Source organism: Macadamia integrifolia, chromosome 9 (genome assembly GCF_013358625.1).
Source record: "Macadamia integrifolia cultivar HAES 741 chromosome 9, SCU_Mint_v3, whole genome shotgun sequence".
Taxonomy (NCBI): Eukaryota; Viridiplantae; Streptophyta; class Magnoliopsida; order Proteales; family Proteaceae; genus Macadamia; species Macadamia integrifolia.
In genome coordinates, this window is record NC_056565.1 from 35,787,966 (window position 1) to 35,804,904 (window position 16,939).

The 16,939-nt window shown below is 38.1% G+C and overlaps 2 protein-coding genes and 1 long non-coding RNA gene across 3 annotated transcripts; all 3 read right to left on the reverse strand.

Annotated features, from left to right (window-relative positions):
* Window positions 1-1,915: 1,915 nt before the first annotated feature.
* Window positions 1,916-2,972, reverse strand: LOC122088145. The gene is made up of 2 exons (XR_006142985.1): window positions 2,518-2,972; window positions 1,916-2,437 (listed from the first exon to the last, which is right to left on the reverse strand). It is a non-coding gene; the product is annotated as an uncharacterized LOC122088145 (long non-coding RNA).
* Window positions 2,973-7,729: 4,757 nt separating this feature from the next.
* LOC122089756 lies at window positions 7,730-9,259 on the reverse strand. Its single transcript, XM_042659449.1, has one exon. It carries the CDS (start codon window positions 9,257-9,259, stop codon window positions 7,730-7,732), a length of 1,530 nt encoding a protein of 509 aa, XP_042515383.1.
* A 2,603-nt stretch (window positions 9,260-11,862) lies between these two features.
* On the reverse strand, window positions 11,863-13,097 carry LOC122088648 (flavonoid 3'-monooxygenase-like). Its single transcript, XM_042657963.1, has one exon. It carries the CDS (start codon window positions 12,999-13,001, stop codon window positions 12,060-12,062), a length of 942 nt encoding a protein of 313 aa, XP_042513897.1. The 5' UTR covers window positions 13,002-13,097; the 3' UTR covers window positions 11,863-12,059.
* Between the last annotated feature and the right edge of the window lie 3,842 nt (window positions 13,098-16,939).

Sequence of the window (16,939 nt, forward strand, 5' to 3'; positions counted from 1 at the left end):
TGGTTCTGCTGAAATGCCATGAACAGTGATCTTTCTGAACTTTCTTTGTGGAAATCTACATTAGAAATGAATAACAAACTATAGTTTGGAGATTTAAACAACAGAAGAAAAAGGTTGTGCCTCATTTTCCTAGGAGAAAGATGTGAATCTTAGTCATTCCACACTGCAAGAATGGGTCTCTGATATTGGCTATATATAGGCAACATCAAAATCTTCCATTTCTTAACTCCAATTCTGACTTGTTTCTATGAGTACATGCATTCAACTTAGGATTTGGTTCCAACCAGATTTCTACTAAAGAAATCCATAAAATCCTAAGGGCTGGAAATACTTCAAATCCAGCTATATTGTTTCTACTTATGGAAATCCATCAAATCTTAAGAGGTGGAAATACATCAAATCCAGCTATATATGTGGCAACTCATGGAAATCCATCAAATCTTAAGGGATGGAAATGCATCAAATCCAGCCACTTTTTTACTCATAGAAATGGGTTTCTACTTTTAGAAATCCATCAAATCCAGCTAGGTCTCTACTCATGGAAATCAATAAAATCCATAGGGCTGGAAATACATCAATTACAGCTAGGTTTCTACTCATGGAAATCCATCAAATCCTAAGGGTTCATCAAATTCAGCCAGGTTTCTACTCACCTAAGATTATAGCGAAGAGGATGGCTGGTTTTCAAGTTCTGGATGGATTGGTTTCCACCCCAACTTTTGTTTTTGTTTTTGTTTATTATCATTATTTAAATCATGGAAAAAAAAAAGAAAAACATAAAACAAAAAAAGTGCAACATCTACCTAATCACTTACCAGCATGTTCAACTTCCTAAACATAGAAACATCCAAAAGTAGTTCAAAAGATCCCCAACGGCAACACCACAGTATCAATCTTCAGCAAAGGAGGCACCAAGAGTTGGCCATCACTTGCAACACTCATACTTATTTTGTATTGCCACTAAGGTCCCTTAAGCAAGCGCCATAGACATAGGGGGAGAAAATGACCACCATGCCCCTCCTGGGGTACACACCTTTGTGTCAAGGCACAAGGGCTGCTCCCGAACAGAAAACACTTACCCTATGTTTAATTTCCTGTATATTCTCTTCATCTTGGGATTTTTTTTTAAACCATTGACCTCGGACCCAATGCACATTAGCTATTTCAGCCCTTCAGTGGTGTATCTATGTACATCTCATGATCTTGAGTGGTGTATCTTTTTTAATTTCATTAGCTTTCCTTTTCTCTGCTTTCTCTCTTACTTCTTCTTCCTAGAGTTTTCACCCTTTCATGCATGATTGTAGACACCTCATTTCGTTACCACCTTGACGATGATGACCTTTGGAGACTGAACTCTCAATCCCTTGCCCAAACATCCACTAATCCCTAACTCCCAACCACCACGAGCTCTCATTGTCCCATTTGGCTGGCATGTCCTCATAAACTTGCATTGTGGATCCACAGCCGCTTTGCTGATCTGCAATACATCTTGTGAACCATAGTTTGCGGAGGGGAATGGCCCCATATTGGGTAGAATTTTCCCACTCTCCTTATGCGATTTACCATGTGATATATTCAGAAGTATGAAAAATTGTGTGTTTTCTCTTTTTATGAATTTTGGGCTGTTATTGTCTTACTGTTCAGGTAATATCGGTTTTGGTGTAGTTATTTAAGTTTGTTTCAATGTCTTATTGGTTTTTGTGTATTCCAATTTGTTTTTGATTGTAAAAAAAAAAAATTGTCGATTTAAGTTAAATTGAATCCAATAATGTGTATCCTATATAAATTGATCTTGAATCGAACTTAAACAATATTAAAATCTACAGTTACATATCTTTGCGACTTTGCCCATTATGGTTTCTTTGTTGAACCATGTAAAAAAAAGGTTGAAAGATACCAAATTTAGTACTGTATCTTCATGAAGTTGTTATTTCTTTATTAACCTTTTTTGTTTCATCAAGCTATTCCACTTGAATCAAATCATGGAAACCATATATGCATCGAATGAAATCGAAACCATCTTCGGTTCAGTTTTGGTTTGATATTATAAAAATTATTCAGTGTTGATATATACATATTGTATCCAGAATCAAACCAAGATCGAACAAAAAAACGAAACTGAACCAATACTTGAGAGGCATGCTCGTTCTTCTTGCCCACATGTTCGGTCCTGAATTCCTGACTGACTCGGCCAACTAATCCAAGGTTTCTCTTCTACGATTCCAGCTTCAATCCATAACCATCATTTCAAATTCACTCTTTGTGGTTGCATGGATCATGTAACATATTCCCACCTCTATAGAATTTTCTCTGTACACTCATTAGCTTTCAACTCTCTCTTTGACAAACCTCTTCCTTCTGTGAATACAAAACTTTGGCTCTTTCAACTCTCTCTCTCTCTCTCTCTCTCTTTGATGCATCCCATCGTCACCTGGCCCTGAAAAGGAAAATCAAAATCAAAATCAACAGAGAGAGAGAGAGAGAGAGAGAGAGAGAGAGAGAGAGAGAGAGCATTACCTCTCATTTTTTTTCTACCTCTTATATTTTTTCTATAATATATCCTTGAAATGATCTTTTAGCGGAAAAAAAGGGTGAATAACCTCCAGTATGAGATTCTGCTGAAATGCCATGAACAGTGATCTTTCTGAACTTTCTTTGTGAAAATCCACATTAAAAATGGATAGCAAACTAGAATTTGGAGATTTAAATAACAGAAGAAAAAAATAGTGCCTCATTGTTCCTGGGAGAAAGAAGTGAACCTTGGTCATTCCACATTGCAAGAATGGGTTCCAGTTATTGGCTATATATAGGCAACATCAAAATCTTTCATATCATGACTCCAATTCTCACTTGTGCCAGTGAGTGCATGTATCTCAGCTTAGGATTGGGTTCCAGCCAGGTTTCTACTCATGGAAATCCATTATATCCTAAAGGCTGAAAATCCATCAAATCCAGTGATGTTTCTTCCAATGGAAATCCATCAAATCCCAAAGGCAGCAAATACATCAGTTCCAGCAATCAAATCTTTCATTTTTTTTTTTTCCTTTTGTTATTATTACATCCTAAGGAACTGTTCAAGTGGACTTTACTCACACACATAAGGGGTGGGTGGGAATGCATGTGACAGGAGTTGATCCCTAAACTGCAAACTTGACACCTACTCCAGAAGCAGAGGCTGTAACCAGTACACAATGCACTGGATTCACCCAGCAATCAAATCCCAAGGGCTGGAGATACATTAAATCCAGCCAGGTATCTACTCGTGGAAATCCATAAAATTCCAAGTGCTTGAAATAAATCAATTACAGCCAGGTTTCTACTCATAGAAATCCATTTACAGCCAGGTTTCTGCTCACAGAAATCCATTTAATTCCAAGGGATGGAAGTAAATTAATTACAACCAGGTTTCTACTCGAGCAAATCCATTAAATCCTAAGGGCTGGAAATACCTCAAATCCAGCTAGGTTACTACTCACCTAAGGTTATAGTGAAGAGAATGATTGATTTTTCCAATCTGGAGATGGGTTGGTTTCTACCCAATTTTTTCTTTTAAAGGAAAATAAGGAAAAAAAAAAAAAAAAAAAAAAACTAAACATAAAAATAAAGAAAGTACATCATTTACCTAATCACTTGACACCATGTTCAACTTCCTATATATAAATATTAAAAATAATTTAAATAATATCCAAGGCCACACCACACTATCAATCTTTGACGAAAGATTAGTCACTATGGCTCTATTTGGTATGATTTCTATTTGTATTTATTAACTATTTTTTAGAAATTATTTGTGACAATAAATTATGGACCACAAATAGTATTCGTTTGGTTACTATTTATAAAATAGATTATATAATGAAAAAATAGGTTTCAGTTTTCACCTTCAGATTTGATCTTTGAGTGAGAGACGATAGGATTTGGAGTTTTTTTACTGGAAAAGTATAAAACATACTGAAGTTACTTATTTACCATTGATTTTGAGTTGTTTAGCACACATGATCATTTAAGGTAGTAAAAATCAACATAAATGATTTGTTGCCACAAATCACAAATAACTTGAGATTAATTTGTGATTTGTGATTTATTCTAATTTATTATAAATAGAAATAAGTGCTATAAATTAAACCAAACACTTGTAAAAATAGAAATAAGTCAAATAAATACAAACAAAAATCAAACCAAAGAGAGCCTAAGTTAGCAGAGTCAACACCACTTGCAAGTTGCAACACCACATACTTGTTTTATATTTCCACTAAGGTCCTTTGAGCAAGAGCATTGATTTCCATTTCAGTCTTGTTCCCTGTGTATCCTGAACTAGAATAAGAACAAGTAAACTGTCGTTTGTGGATAATTAAATAAGAAAACCCAATCTACTTCAGCCATACTAACATTAAAATCCCAAGCTATATACAATGCTTAAGGACTCGAGGTTAGGCTGTCAATAAAATCCAAGAAAATTGTACCAATTTCAGATAAGGAAGGAGGAATAAGAATGTGATAACCTACACATAAGACTGAATTCCATTGGTTGACATTATGCAAACCCCAATAAGATTTTTTTTTTGGGGTGGGGGTTGTGGGGTGGATGGGGAATAAAACCTAGTTACAATGAATTCATGGTGTTAGAAGTCTATCGTGAGAAAGGGGGAGTCTAGCATAAGTCATAGACTCCTCTCTTGGGTATTCCTAGTCCCATTAGGACTATCCCAGTCCTATTAGTATTTAGTACAATTAGAAGTTAGCAATTAGTTTTAGTTTCCTATTTTGCTCTATTTTGTTCTTTTATATTCTTCTTAGGACTTGTAATAAATAATCTATTTAAAGGATGAAAGAAGGCAGCTCCAATCTAATCGACTGAGACTCCCAAGATTCCATAATCGTATCTCTCTCTCTCTCTCTCTCTCTCTCTCTCTTTTTTTTTTTTTTTTTTCGCTAAAAAGTCATGTATATTAAAAAGAAAGAAGAAAAAAGAAATATAGTACATCAGATGAGGAAGGGAGAAATACCCAACACTCACACTAAGAAGAGAGGGAGAAGCAGAAACTCCACCTTCGGCATTGCCATCAGCAGAATTACGCAACTACCCAACTCCACCAAAAACAAAAAAAATCTGGAAAGAGAAGAAGTTCCTAGGTGAATCTGAACCTAGGCCGGCCCGATGCATCCATGTCTAATTCCATTTGAACCAGAGTTGGCCAAATTAAAATCGGCTCTGACACTTCAAAACGAGCAGCTGACTTTGACAAAAAATCCGCCACTGAATTTGCTTCCCTATAGCAATGCGTTATTTTCCATTCCACATCCTCCAAATAAGAAATACAATTTATCCATCTTTGCCGAGCTATCCATGGACTTTGCCTCTTCTGAAAAATAGTCACAACTGCAACTGAATCACATTCTATCCAGAGCCGTTTCACATTATGCTGCTTAGCTAATTCAATCCCAATCATAAGCGCTAAAAATTCAGCCTCAAAATTTGTGCGAGTTCCTAGAAATTTTCTGAAATTTGCCACTACCTCTGCCTTTTCATTGCGAAGGATTCCCCCTGCTCCAGACTTCCCTGGATTACCAATAGAGCAACCATCCGAATTGATTTTTATCCAACCTGGATTAGGAGGGCACCAGAAAATAGTGAAGATTTCCCGATGCCTTCTCCGCACCCCTGAAATACCCAATCTTCTTGCAGTGACAAGATCCGAAATTGAGATGGCTGCCCCTGAATGAACCAACTCTTGGCAGCTAATTTCTCTCTTCACTTGGCCAAAACAATGCTCTTTTGATTTTGAGATTCCTTCGAATTTTCTTCCATTCCTCTCCAACCAAGTAAAGTAAGGGATTAAAACAAAACCCTTCAGCCACACCCCTTTAAAGATGGTCTTCTTGGCCTGATCTTTCCACCAAGCTATCAAACTTTCAACTCCTTCAAATCCAGGCCACCTAAACCCAAAACAACAACAAAATTTCTGCCACATGTAAACTGCAAAAGAGCATACATACATGGTATGATTTATTGACTCTTCCGCTATGCCACAGAGAGTGCACTGAGATGGCAATGGAACCCCTCTCTTTTTCACATTATCATCAGTAGCGAGCTTATTTTTCAACATTCTCCATCCAAACACCGATTGGCGAGGCTGAAGATGAGAATTCCAAATCAATGAATACCACCCCACCTTTGGCGATTCCCGTCTTACTTTTTCCCAAGCCGATTTTATTGTAAAAACTCCAAATGAATTTAATTCCCAATGACAAATATCATCCAGATCTGAAATTATGATATCCTTGGCCTGATCAAAGATATTTTGAAAAAATTCAGAGCTCACCTGGGGAAAATTCCACTCATCTTGGCAAATGAAATCAGAAACCTTTGCCTGCATCGAATCAAAGATATCTAACTGCGAACCATACATCTCCTCAATAGACTTCTTTCCCAGCCAGCTATCTTTCCAAAAATTTATCCTCTGACCATTCCCAACAGTCCATTGCTCATGAGACTGTACCCACCGCCACACCTTTTTAAGACCATGCCATATCGAAGAGGAAAGGTAGGTAGTTTTCAGCGAACCATCAATCTTCAGAAAACGGGCACGAAAGAAAACACTCATTAGAGAATTTCCATGTTTGATTTGCCATGCTAATTTGCACAGGCATGAAAAATTAACATCTCGCAACCTCTTAATGCCAAGACCGCCTTCCCTGGTAGGTTTACATACCTCATCCCACTTCACCACTATCTTCTTCCCTGTCTCCATGTCACCAGACCATATGAAGTTTCGCATCCACTTTTCTACTAATTTTATTGAGCTTCCTGGCCACCAATAAATCCCGAAATTATGAATTGGTATGCTTGAAATCACTGATTTAACCAGCTCCACCCTACCAGCCATGGAGAGAATCCGACCCTTCCATCCCGATAACCTCTTCTTGATTTTATCCATCAGCGGTAACATGTGGTCCCGTTGAACTCTCCCCTTGAAGAGCTCCACACCTAAATATTTAGTAGGCTGCCTTGCAGATTGGATTCCCATAAAAGTACTTATAAAATGTTTCCTGTGAGGGGCAACCTTTCCAAAGAACAAACTACTTTTTTCTAGATTAAATATCTGACCAGAGAATGCCTGATATTTATCAAGAAAAGCCTTAAGATTTTTGACAAACTGAGCAGATGCATTAATGAAAATGAAAATGTCATCAGCAAACAATAAATGGGAGGGAGTTAACACACCTCGAGGCCCAGGAAGAGACTTTATCAAACCATTCTGAACCATGCTTCTAAGACCTCTACAGAGAACCTCTTCTGCCAGAATAAATAAAAAGGGAGACAAAGGATCTCCTTGTCGGAGACCTCTACCAACCCCAAAGAACCCCACCGGGCCACCGTTCACCAAAATTGATACTCTGGAGGATAGAAGAAGGTTGTGAATCCAAGAAATCCACCTAGATGAGAACCCAAATTTGCACAGAACTGCAAAGAGGAATTCCCAAGCTAGAGAGTCATACGCCTTTTGAACATCGAGCTTCAGACCCATTCCACCACCCCTAACTGAAGAATGCATCAAATTTGACAGTTCTGAGGCGAGGCTGATATTTGCTGAAATTATTTTACCCTGCTGGAAAGCGCCTTGCTCTTCCGAAATCAATTTAGGCAAAACAACAAGTAATCTTGAAGATAGAATTTTTGATATCACTTTGCAGTAAAAATTCCCCATACATATAGGTCGAAACCTATCTAGAGAGGCCGCCCCCTCAACTTTGGGATCAAGGAAATAAAGCAGTTATTTATTCCTTTAGGAAGCCGCCCTTCCTCAAAGAATTTTTTCACTGCCCTGCAAAAATCACCCTCAACAATAGTCCAACATCGCCTGAAGAAACTACCTGGGAACCCATCAGGACCTGGAGAGCTTACAGGATCTAAATCCCAAACAGCTTGTTTTATTTCGTCCCCACTCGGGACAATCTCCAATCCTGCCACGTCCTCCTCCTCCAACACTCTGGGAATATTATCAAGAAGGTCATTATGAACCGTGATTTCATCAGCCTCATGAAATTTCTCAAAAAAATCAGCGACATAAAACGATATTCCCTGTTGGTATGAAACCCAAGTTCCATCTTCCTTTTTTAGGGAGGTGATCTGATTTTTCAACCTCCTAAGCTTCACGGAGAGATGAAAAATCTTCGAGTTACAATCTCCATTTTTCATCCATCTCAGTTTAGCTTTTTCAGCCCACAACTTCTCGTACATTTGGTTGGCCTTCAATAATACTGTTTTTGCATCTGCCTCTCTGTTAAATAATTCATCATTCATCCCAGCCACCTCTATCATATCTTGAACCTTCTTTAATTCCAGCTTTGCTTTATCGACCTCATCATTCAGGTTAGGAAAATTGGCCCTCGCCCAAACCTTTAAATTCTCCTTGACCTGCTTTAATTTTTGTGCCAAAACGAAAATTGGATTACCCCCTATCGAAGTTTTCCAAGCTTCCTCAACCACAGAGATAAATTGATCATTTTCCATCCAAAAGCTATGGAATCTAAAGGGGATATTTGTAGGTCTTTGAACATCATCAGAGACAACAATTAAAGGGGCATGATCTGATACCGAAGACAACAAAACACGCTGCTTCACATTTCTAAACACATCAATCCACTTCCCATTACAAAAACTCCGATCCAACACTGCAACTGCATTACCCCTTCGACGATTATTAGTCCAAGTGAATTTCTTTCCCTGAGAAGGGATAGAAAGCAATTCACACGCATCAACCATTGCCTGGAATTCAGCAGCTGATCCAAGATTAAACTTACCAGGACCTCTTTTCTCATGCGAGAACAGGGTTGCATTGAAATCCCCCATCACAGACCACGGAACCAAAGCTGATATCGGCAACTCCAAATCTAACCACAATTGCCTCCGCATAATTTTAAAAGAACTTGCATGTACAAAAGAAATACCCACTTTACTACCTGGCCAATCAAAGATGACTGATATATATTGATCAGACATACCTGCAACAACTGGTCTCGAAACCCCCAACTTCCATATAATCCATAAATTTGGGACTTTGTCATCCCGAAAATTATGAATGAAATCCACAGCATACCCCAACCGACTAAAGAAAATAACAGGAAATTTACATACCTGAACCATGGGTTCAGCCAAGCATAACACATCCGGGGCATGCTCCTTCACCAGAAGACGTAAAGCGCACAACCCTGCTGCCTTCCTAACACCCCGAATGTTCCAATACAGAATCTTCATGAATTACTTCTTAGAGAATTGATTTTTATCAGACTTTTTAGCCTGACTACCTGTTTTCTTTCTTTGCTTTCCACCCTCAAGCATACCTCCGGCCTCCTTCTCCCGAGCCACTGCCACCGTATCCATTCTTATAATTTCTGAATGCACAATAGAGACTGTTCCCCTTGAACATTCCACCCTGGGAAAAGAAGCAACCACATGATCCTCACCAGGGTCTTCAACAACTGGCTGCATAGCACTGGCCATGGCAACACCACGTCCAGGTCCTTGACCCCCACCGAGCCTTCTATAACGAGAAGGATACCTCCCCTCCGGAACAGCAACCTCGCCCACAGGAGTAAGCCCCATTCTGGGTTCGTTCCCCCCAATGGATCCACTGGCGGATCACCAGGAACTCCATGGAGCGGGTTCTCAGTTGGCTTTGGATCAGAGTCAACATCCGATCCCTCATCCATTCGAAATACCTCTCCTTCCTTAGGTAGAATATTAGAAATCTCTCCTTCCTTATTTATAGGATTAGAATCAGACTCTAATTCTATAACCGTCCCTGACACAAAGCCTTCCTTAATTCCATAATTTTCATCTCCGTTGGACTCCTTTCCTAAAACGTTTGAGACAGAGTTGAAGGATTCAAAAATATTTGAATATCTCCCCCAGCCTTAGACGAATTTGAATTAGGAGAGATTTGATCTTGAATAGGATCAAAATTATTCTGCTGATGTGGCAAAGATCTTCCCCTAGAAAGAGACTCTCTCACCGAGTTACTCCCACCTGAGTTGACTCCATCTTCAACATATACCGCCCCTGGAACCTTTGCTAATTTATCAGCCGCACATTGCTTTTCATCATCCAATCTTTTCAGCCTACACTTGGAAATCAAATGTCCGACTCGTTTACAGTATCCACAACGCTCCACATTATCTTCATACACCACCTTTTGACAGAAACCATACACCTGAGATGTACCTGGTTCTAATCTTTCCACCTGTACTTCCTCCACCCTCTCTGCCAAGTCAGAGATATCAACCTCCACCAGCACTCTCGCAAAGAAGCCAAGAATGCCTTGTCTTGTTCGTCTGTCTAGGGACACAGGGCGCCCTACTGCCTTTGCTATAGACAATAACACATTTTCGTGCCAGTATTCAAGCGGGAGATCAGGAAACCGTATCCAGACAAGCTTTGTGAGAAGATTCTTCTCGTGAATATTAAAATCAGGTTTCCAATGTTGAAATCGAATGACCTGATCACCAATCCTAAGGGGAGACCTTCGCCACACCGCTGCCTTGTCGCCCTCGCACTGAAATTGAAAAATTACATAACCTTTTCCCAATGGATGCATAAGCACCCCTTGACTGAGGTTCCATTTTTCCCGAGCCTCCGCTCTCAAACCATCCAAAGAAATCAATCGGAAGTTTACCCTACCGATTAAGGCAAAACGAAAATTTTGTCTCTTCGATTCATAGTCTCTCTGCGGGATCATTACTCGTCTTTTACTCCCTACCTGAATCGGCTCTGGGAGAGTGTCAATGGCAGGCCAAGACGAAACACCCAAGGCTTTTGCATATGTACGTCGCTGGCCTGCATCCTTGTGCCTTTCATCCTGTGGAGGACCATCTGGACCACGATCCAGAGACTCCCGAGCTCCACCATCGTCATCCTCCACAGCCATAACTCCATTCTCCCCTGAATCGCCAGACACTCTCTCTCCTCCAAAATGCATGGTCTAGTGACCTCACGAAGACAGAAAGAGAGGCTGGACTGGTCGGAGTTCTTCAGATCCAGAGAAATCAGCAAGGGCTGGACAGAGAAATCAGTTCTTCAGTGTTCGGTGTGTTGGATCTGATCGGAGTTCGGTGAAGCTGAAATTCAGTGGAGAAGAGTTTTCATATCTGCTCGGATCTGCTCAGATCTGCTCAGATCTGCACTTCTTCTTCTTCTTCTTCTCTTCTTCTCTTCTTCTCTTCTTCTCTTCTTCTACTTGACAAGGGTTCTTCTGGCAAAGCCTGGTGCTAGTAAACAGTCTTGTTAGGCTGCAAATGAGTCCATGGAAGATATTTTTTTTTATAATATGGTAGCAATTCAGATATTTTAAATGCTTGCAATCCTGCCACCTTTAGCCAAGTGTATTAATGGTTGGTCACACCAATTATTGGATAGAATAAAGACCTATTGACAGGTCTATTTATCAAATTTTGTAACCTATCTCAATTCTTCAACCATATGACCATAGCACATATAGGTTTTTCCGCTTGATTTTCTGAGTTCATTCGTAGATTTTGGAATAAGTTTTTCTTCTTATCGTGAAAGAAACACCTATGAATCCATCGTTGCTACTACTTTTCCTGTTTGTTGGAGGTCTGAAATACCTTTCAATGTTCTTGACATCCATCCAAGTATCCAAGTATAATGATGACCATCAATAAAGGGATTACTCCTCCAATTTTGAAATAAATAATCAATATGTAAATCAGGTCCGGGTGATTCCAATCCGATTTACTCTAAATTGGCAAAAACAGTCGGAATTAGCCAAATTCAGCATGAACCCTACAAACACTGCATGGATCATTCACTCCATAATGACAAGTAACAAGATTGGACTCAGCTGACTTCAATTCAAATTGCTCATTCACCATGAGAAAAAAAAAAAAGTAAAGCTCACACACAAGTATTTACTGTTTAATGATATTCCTTATTTTTTGTGAAAGTTGAGTGACTCTCATTCAATCTGGGTATGATGGAATCCATACAATTATAGGTTGATATGAACCTGTGGAACTAGTTTCGGCCTGGACACCAGTCATTAGCCAAAAAAAAAAAACAGTAGATTAGTTCTTCGACTTACCAGCGTTATCCCTTTAAGAGCCATACTATCGAGCTTCACTTCCAAATTAGGATCATCAGCCAACCGCAGCAACACATCAACCATATCGTTCTCTTCCAAAGTCTCTACACCTCTTCTCCTCATCTCGTGCTCAGAGATCGCCTTCCCCAGAAAGCCATCAAATCTCTTCCCCAAATCCTTCATCTGCTTCACATATCCCTTCAAATCCAAGAACCCCAACAAAGGAAGCCAATCCCCAATATCCAACACCCCATTTAAGAAGAACAATTCTTCAAACATCTTCTTCAGCTCCTCCAACGCTTCACCAGGCTCATCTGAAAACTTCTTTCCCATCACAATCCGACTAACAAAGCTCAAATTAGCATTCCACAGATGGGTTTTCAATCTAATTTCTTTCCCTGATAAAGCATAAATTCTCCTTAGAAGCAAACCCATTTCATCCATTCGAATTTGCTCATACAAATCGAGACGTTTAGGGGTAAAGAGTTCAGTCAGGTATAGCTTACGGAGGAAGCGCCAGTAAGGGCCATAGGGAGACCAGGTCATGGCGGAGTAGTTGAAAAAGGTGTACTTGCCGGCGGCGATTTTGGGTCGAGAAGCGAAGCTGTGATCGTGGGTTTTGAGCAGTTGTTTGGCCATGGGAACAGAGGAGGCGACAACGACAGGGACTGAACCATAGTAGAGTTGGATTAAAGGGCCATATTGTTGGGAGAGAGAGTGGATGGAACGGTGGGGGAGAGAGCCTATAAGGTTGAGGTTTCCAATGATTGGCCATGGTTTTGGGCCTGGTGGTGGGTTTGGTTGCCGGCGGCGGAGATGGGTTGAGAAGAAGAAGAGGAAGATGAGGGTTATTGCTGCGAGCAGCACAGCCCATGAAATAGTGTCCATGGCGATGATCATGAGTGGAGTCTCTGTCTCTGTGAGTGAGAGTGCTAGCAAGTTCTACCGTGATGAAGGAAGTGGAACACCTTTGCTGGCCACAATCTAACATGTCATTTTCTTAGAGGATAACACTAGCTGTCTATCTTGTTATTTACCTAAATTTTGTCAAAAGTAAAGAGCTAGATATTTATCAAATGATTTGTAACTTGGAATCCGGGTTTGAATCGGTAATCGGTCAATTCAGAGCATCCAGAATCGGAATCAATCACAACCAAATCATTCAATGTAGCCAATCCATGTATGATGAATTTTTTTTATTATTATTATTATTATTATTATTTTAATAAAGGTTCAACACCATGGCAGATTGGACGCGGTTGAAATTTTGTGAAGAAGAAAAACTTGACATTCCAACTCATATGTCAGTGGTATCATATTAATAGATCGAGATTGATTTGATTTAGTTATTAATATTCTTTCAAAGGTAAAACCATAAAGAAACTATATTTTTTTGAAAAATAAAGACAAAAGTGATAGATTCATATCAATCCGATCCGATCTGAATAGGAATCAGCAGATATCGATACTGATAACGAAAATGATAACTAAATCCTTAATTGGAATTGATAGAATAAAGTCCTCAAAAATCTAATGGAGAAATGAAATTCTTCTAAGAAGAAAATGAAAGGCTGAAAACACGAGAGAATATATAAATACATGAGAGATTATTTGAGTGAACATAAAACTAAAATTTAATGTGGTATAAGTTTAGAAATACTGTCTACGTACACTTCAGATCACTGCAGTTACACAATTAATAAGCTGCCATTTTCAACATGATCAATGAAATTAATTGAAGGGTACATGTTTTCTTTTCCCCTTATTCTTAATTATAATTTTAGTAATTAGAACATTAGTTCAGTATTGCAGTTACACAATTAAGCAGTACTTAAAGAGGTTTCCATTAAAACATCGGTTCAGTTACCATAAGAAACCTTATTTAAGCATTCTTAGCCACTTCAGTTTCTTTGTATCTAATAACAAATATATACCCATTTGATTGATTTGGAGAGAAAACCAGTGGAAGGAATGGAAAGAACCAAGAAATTTTCGTTGGTACTGTTGCTGTCATGCTTGTTTTTGGGTTCAGTAATGGCGGAGTTCAAGATCAGAACATTGAGTTCTCCATTGGCTTCTCCAGAGCCACACAGATATATTGTTTTTACTGAGACAAGCGACCTGGCCTCGAACCTTAGAATCCTCAGTTCTGTCTTTAATAACAGGTTCTTCTTCTTTCTTCTTCTATCTATCTATCTATCTATCTATCTCTGTCTCTGTTGAAGTTTTTATATTTTTTTTTCTTTTCTAATGCAGCGAAGAGGCAGCAAAGAAGTCTCTGATTTACAATTACGATATTATTGAAGGGTTTGCAGCTAGGCTTACTCCAAAACAGGCCTCCCTACTTACAAGTATGAACTCTCTCTCTCTTCCTCTAATCATTTTGGACCTAGTTTAGATGATTCGGTTCATTTTAAATTGATAGAAATTGAAATTATTATTATTAGACGGTTTCAGTAATTCGGTCTGTATTCAGTTCTGCTCATAGGGTTTATTATTGGTTTGATTTGGTTTGATTTGGTCTGATTTGTTGATGAATGTTTACTATATGCTTCCTAATTAAATTTAATTGGTTCGTATTTGGTCTTAATGGTTTTATTCAAAGCTGCTTCTTTCCATCATAATTTATTGAAATTAGTGTAAATTTAGCAATGAATTGAATCGTTTATTATTATATGTTTTCTTTTAATAATTATAAAATTATAGTTTATTAAGCAGTTTTAAACGGTGTATCATAGGTTTAAATTGTTCACTTTGGTTTTAATTATTTAACTAAACAGTATAAAATTTGAAACCAAACCTAATCATTTATTCAACGATTTTACAATTTCAATGTAAATGATTCATTCAATTTCCATAAACGGTTTCAATTTAATTTTGACATTCTTGCTACACTTGAGCATTGGTTTTCATGAGGAGTTATTTCTCGGGAATGTATTGATAATCAATCTCAGGTTCAGCCCATTATGATCCTGATGGGCTTATCTGGGGCGACTTAAGCCCGCCCAGCTGACATGCCATAACCACAAGGAGTCATCAGCTGGTCAGCATCATTGTCCAAAAAACAATGGAGTATTGGGTTTATGAATTGGGTCTTGATCAGCCCAATATAATGTTCACTAGATCATTTATCCTTCAGGTTATGTTTGGATGTTAAGAAAAGAAAAAAAAAAAAAATTTGAAAAATTTTGAATTTAAAGAAAGAAATAGGCACATAAATCAATAATCATATCATTGCATTTTTTTTTTCTTATTATGTTTTTTGTTTTTTTTTTTTTTTACATCCAAATATAGAAAAATATCTGATTGCCTTTTTTGTGGTATTCAATCCTTTTGTGTAGAGCAATCGGGAGTGCTTTCGGTGGACGAAGACACTATATACCATCTTGATGGGCAAGATTAGATATTCACACAATCTGCGCAATGAACTAACATTATGCTAATAAGGAAGAACACACAGAGTTTTTCTTCTTCATCATCTTTTTTTCTTTTCCTTCTACTAGAGAACCCAATCCTATTATGAATTCATATGCTTGCTAGAAGCATTTTGTGATGTAATAACATCTAGAAGCATCAACATTGAACCGATTGGAGAATAAAGTGCTAATATATTTTGTGACAAAAACTATGGGAAATTTGTTTTTTTTAGAAATAATAATAATAATAAATAAATAAATATCCCACAAAGAATGTTATTCAGGGTGGAGCATAAAGACCTAGTAAAAGATGGAACATCATGGATGAAGGATGCAGCAACACAATGCATGGTGGTCAAGACACTAATCACTATGATTATGTTTGCGGCAGTGTTTACCATACCAGATGCCAAGGGGAGTGATAGAGGAGTATCCAATTATATATATGCAAAATTTCCTATAGTTTATGTCATATCAAATATATTAGCACTTTGTTCTTCAACGCTTCAATGTTGATTTTCTAGCAATTTTTATATCTCGATATGTATAAGAGGATTTCTTCATGAGTTTGCCTCTGACGTTGATTAATTATGGGCCTCTTCTTGAATATTACACTTGTTCTTTAGTCGCTTCAATATTACACTTGTTTATCTCTACTGTAAATAACTTCCGAAAGTTTTGTAGAATAGGAAAATACACTCTACGCATCAGATGAGTGCAAGTTTGCTGCCAAGAATTATGTTAGAGCCAGTTCTACATTCCAACCCAGTTGCAGCAAAGGGGCAAATACTCACATTAGGAGAATGTCAAGTGGCACGTCTAAGCCTTCCATCTATATCTTGGAATATCATTTTTTTTTCAATAAACTCTCCTACCGTGATAACGACATTAGATAAGTACTTCTCATATAAAGTTTATTCCCATTTTAAAACAGGTTTGTAAGGAAAGAAAGAGTTTCAGTTACCTGCTGATATCAATGGCTATCAAAAATTATGTTGAAAAGTGTGAAACAAAGATTTGTTGAAAAGTGTGAAACAAAGATTCCTATTGTTTTCTTCCTTAGTTATGAGGAGTTTTTACTCTGTACATTTTCTCTCATATTAATATATTCTTTTCCTGATCTTAAGTAAAAAAAAAGGAAGAGTACTAGAATAATGTAAATGTTAATAGAAGTCATACAAAATTTCAAAAGGATGCACATTAACATTTAAAGTATATGTTTACCCTAAAGAAAAATGGTGCATCTTGTAGTCACCAAAGTGGTGAGTTGAGTCCTTGATTTCATTTAGGTGTTTTAGCGTTGAGGTGTTTGCCTCATTTTTGCTGATGGCAATGCCAAATGTGAAGTAGGAAGCTGAGTCCCTATGCTTGTCTTTGTTCAGGTCCTCTGCCAATGGCAATGGCGAAGGTGGAGTAGGGGGT

Bases quoted from the DNA above. Each gene is read 5' to 3' on its own strand.
- LOC122088648 (XM_042657963.1), bottom strand. From the start codon at position 13,001: ATGATCATCGCCATGGACACTATTTCATGGGCTGTGCTGCTCGCAGCA.
- LOC122089756 (XM_042659449.1), bottom strand. From the start codon at position 9,259: ATGAAGATTCTGTATTGGAACATTCGGGGTGTTAGGAAGGCAGCAGGG.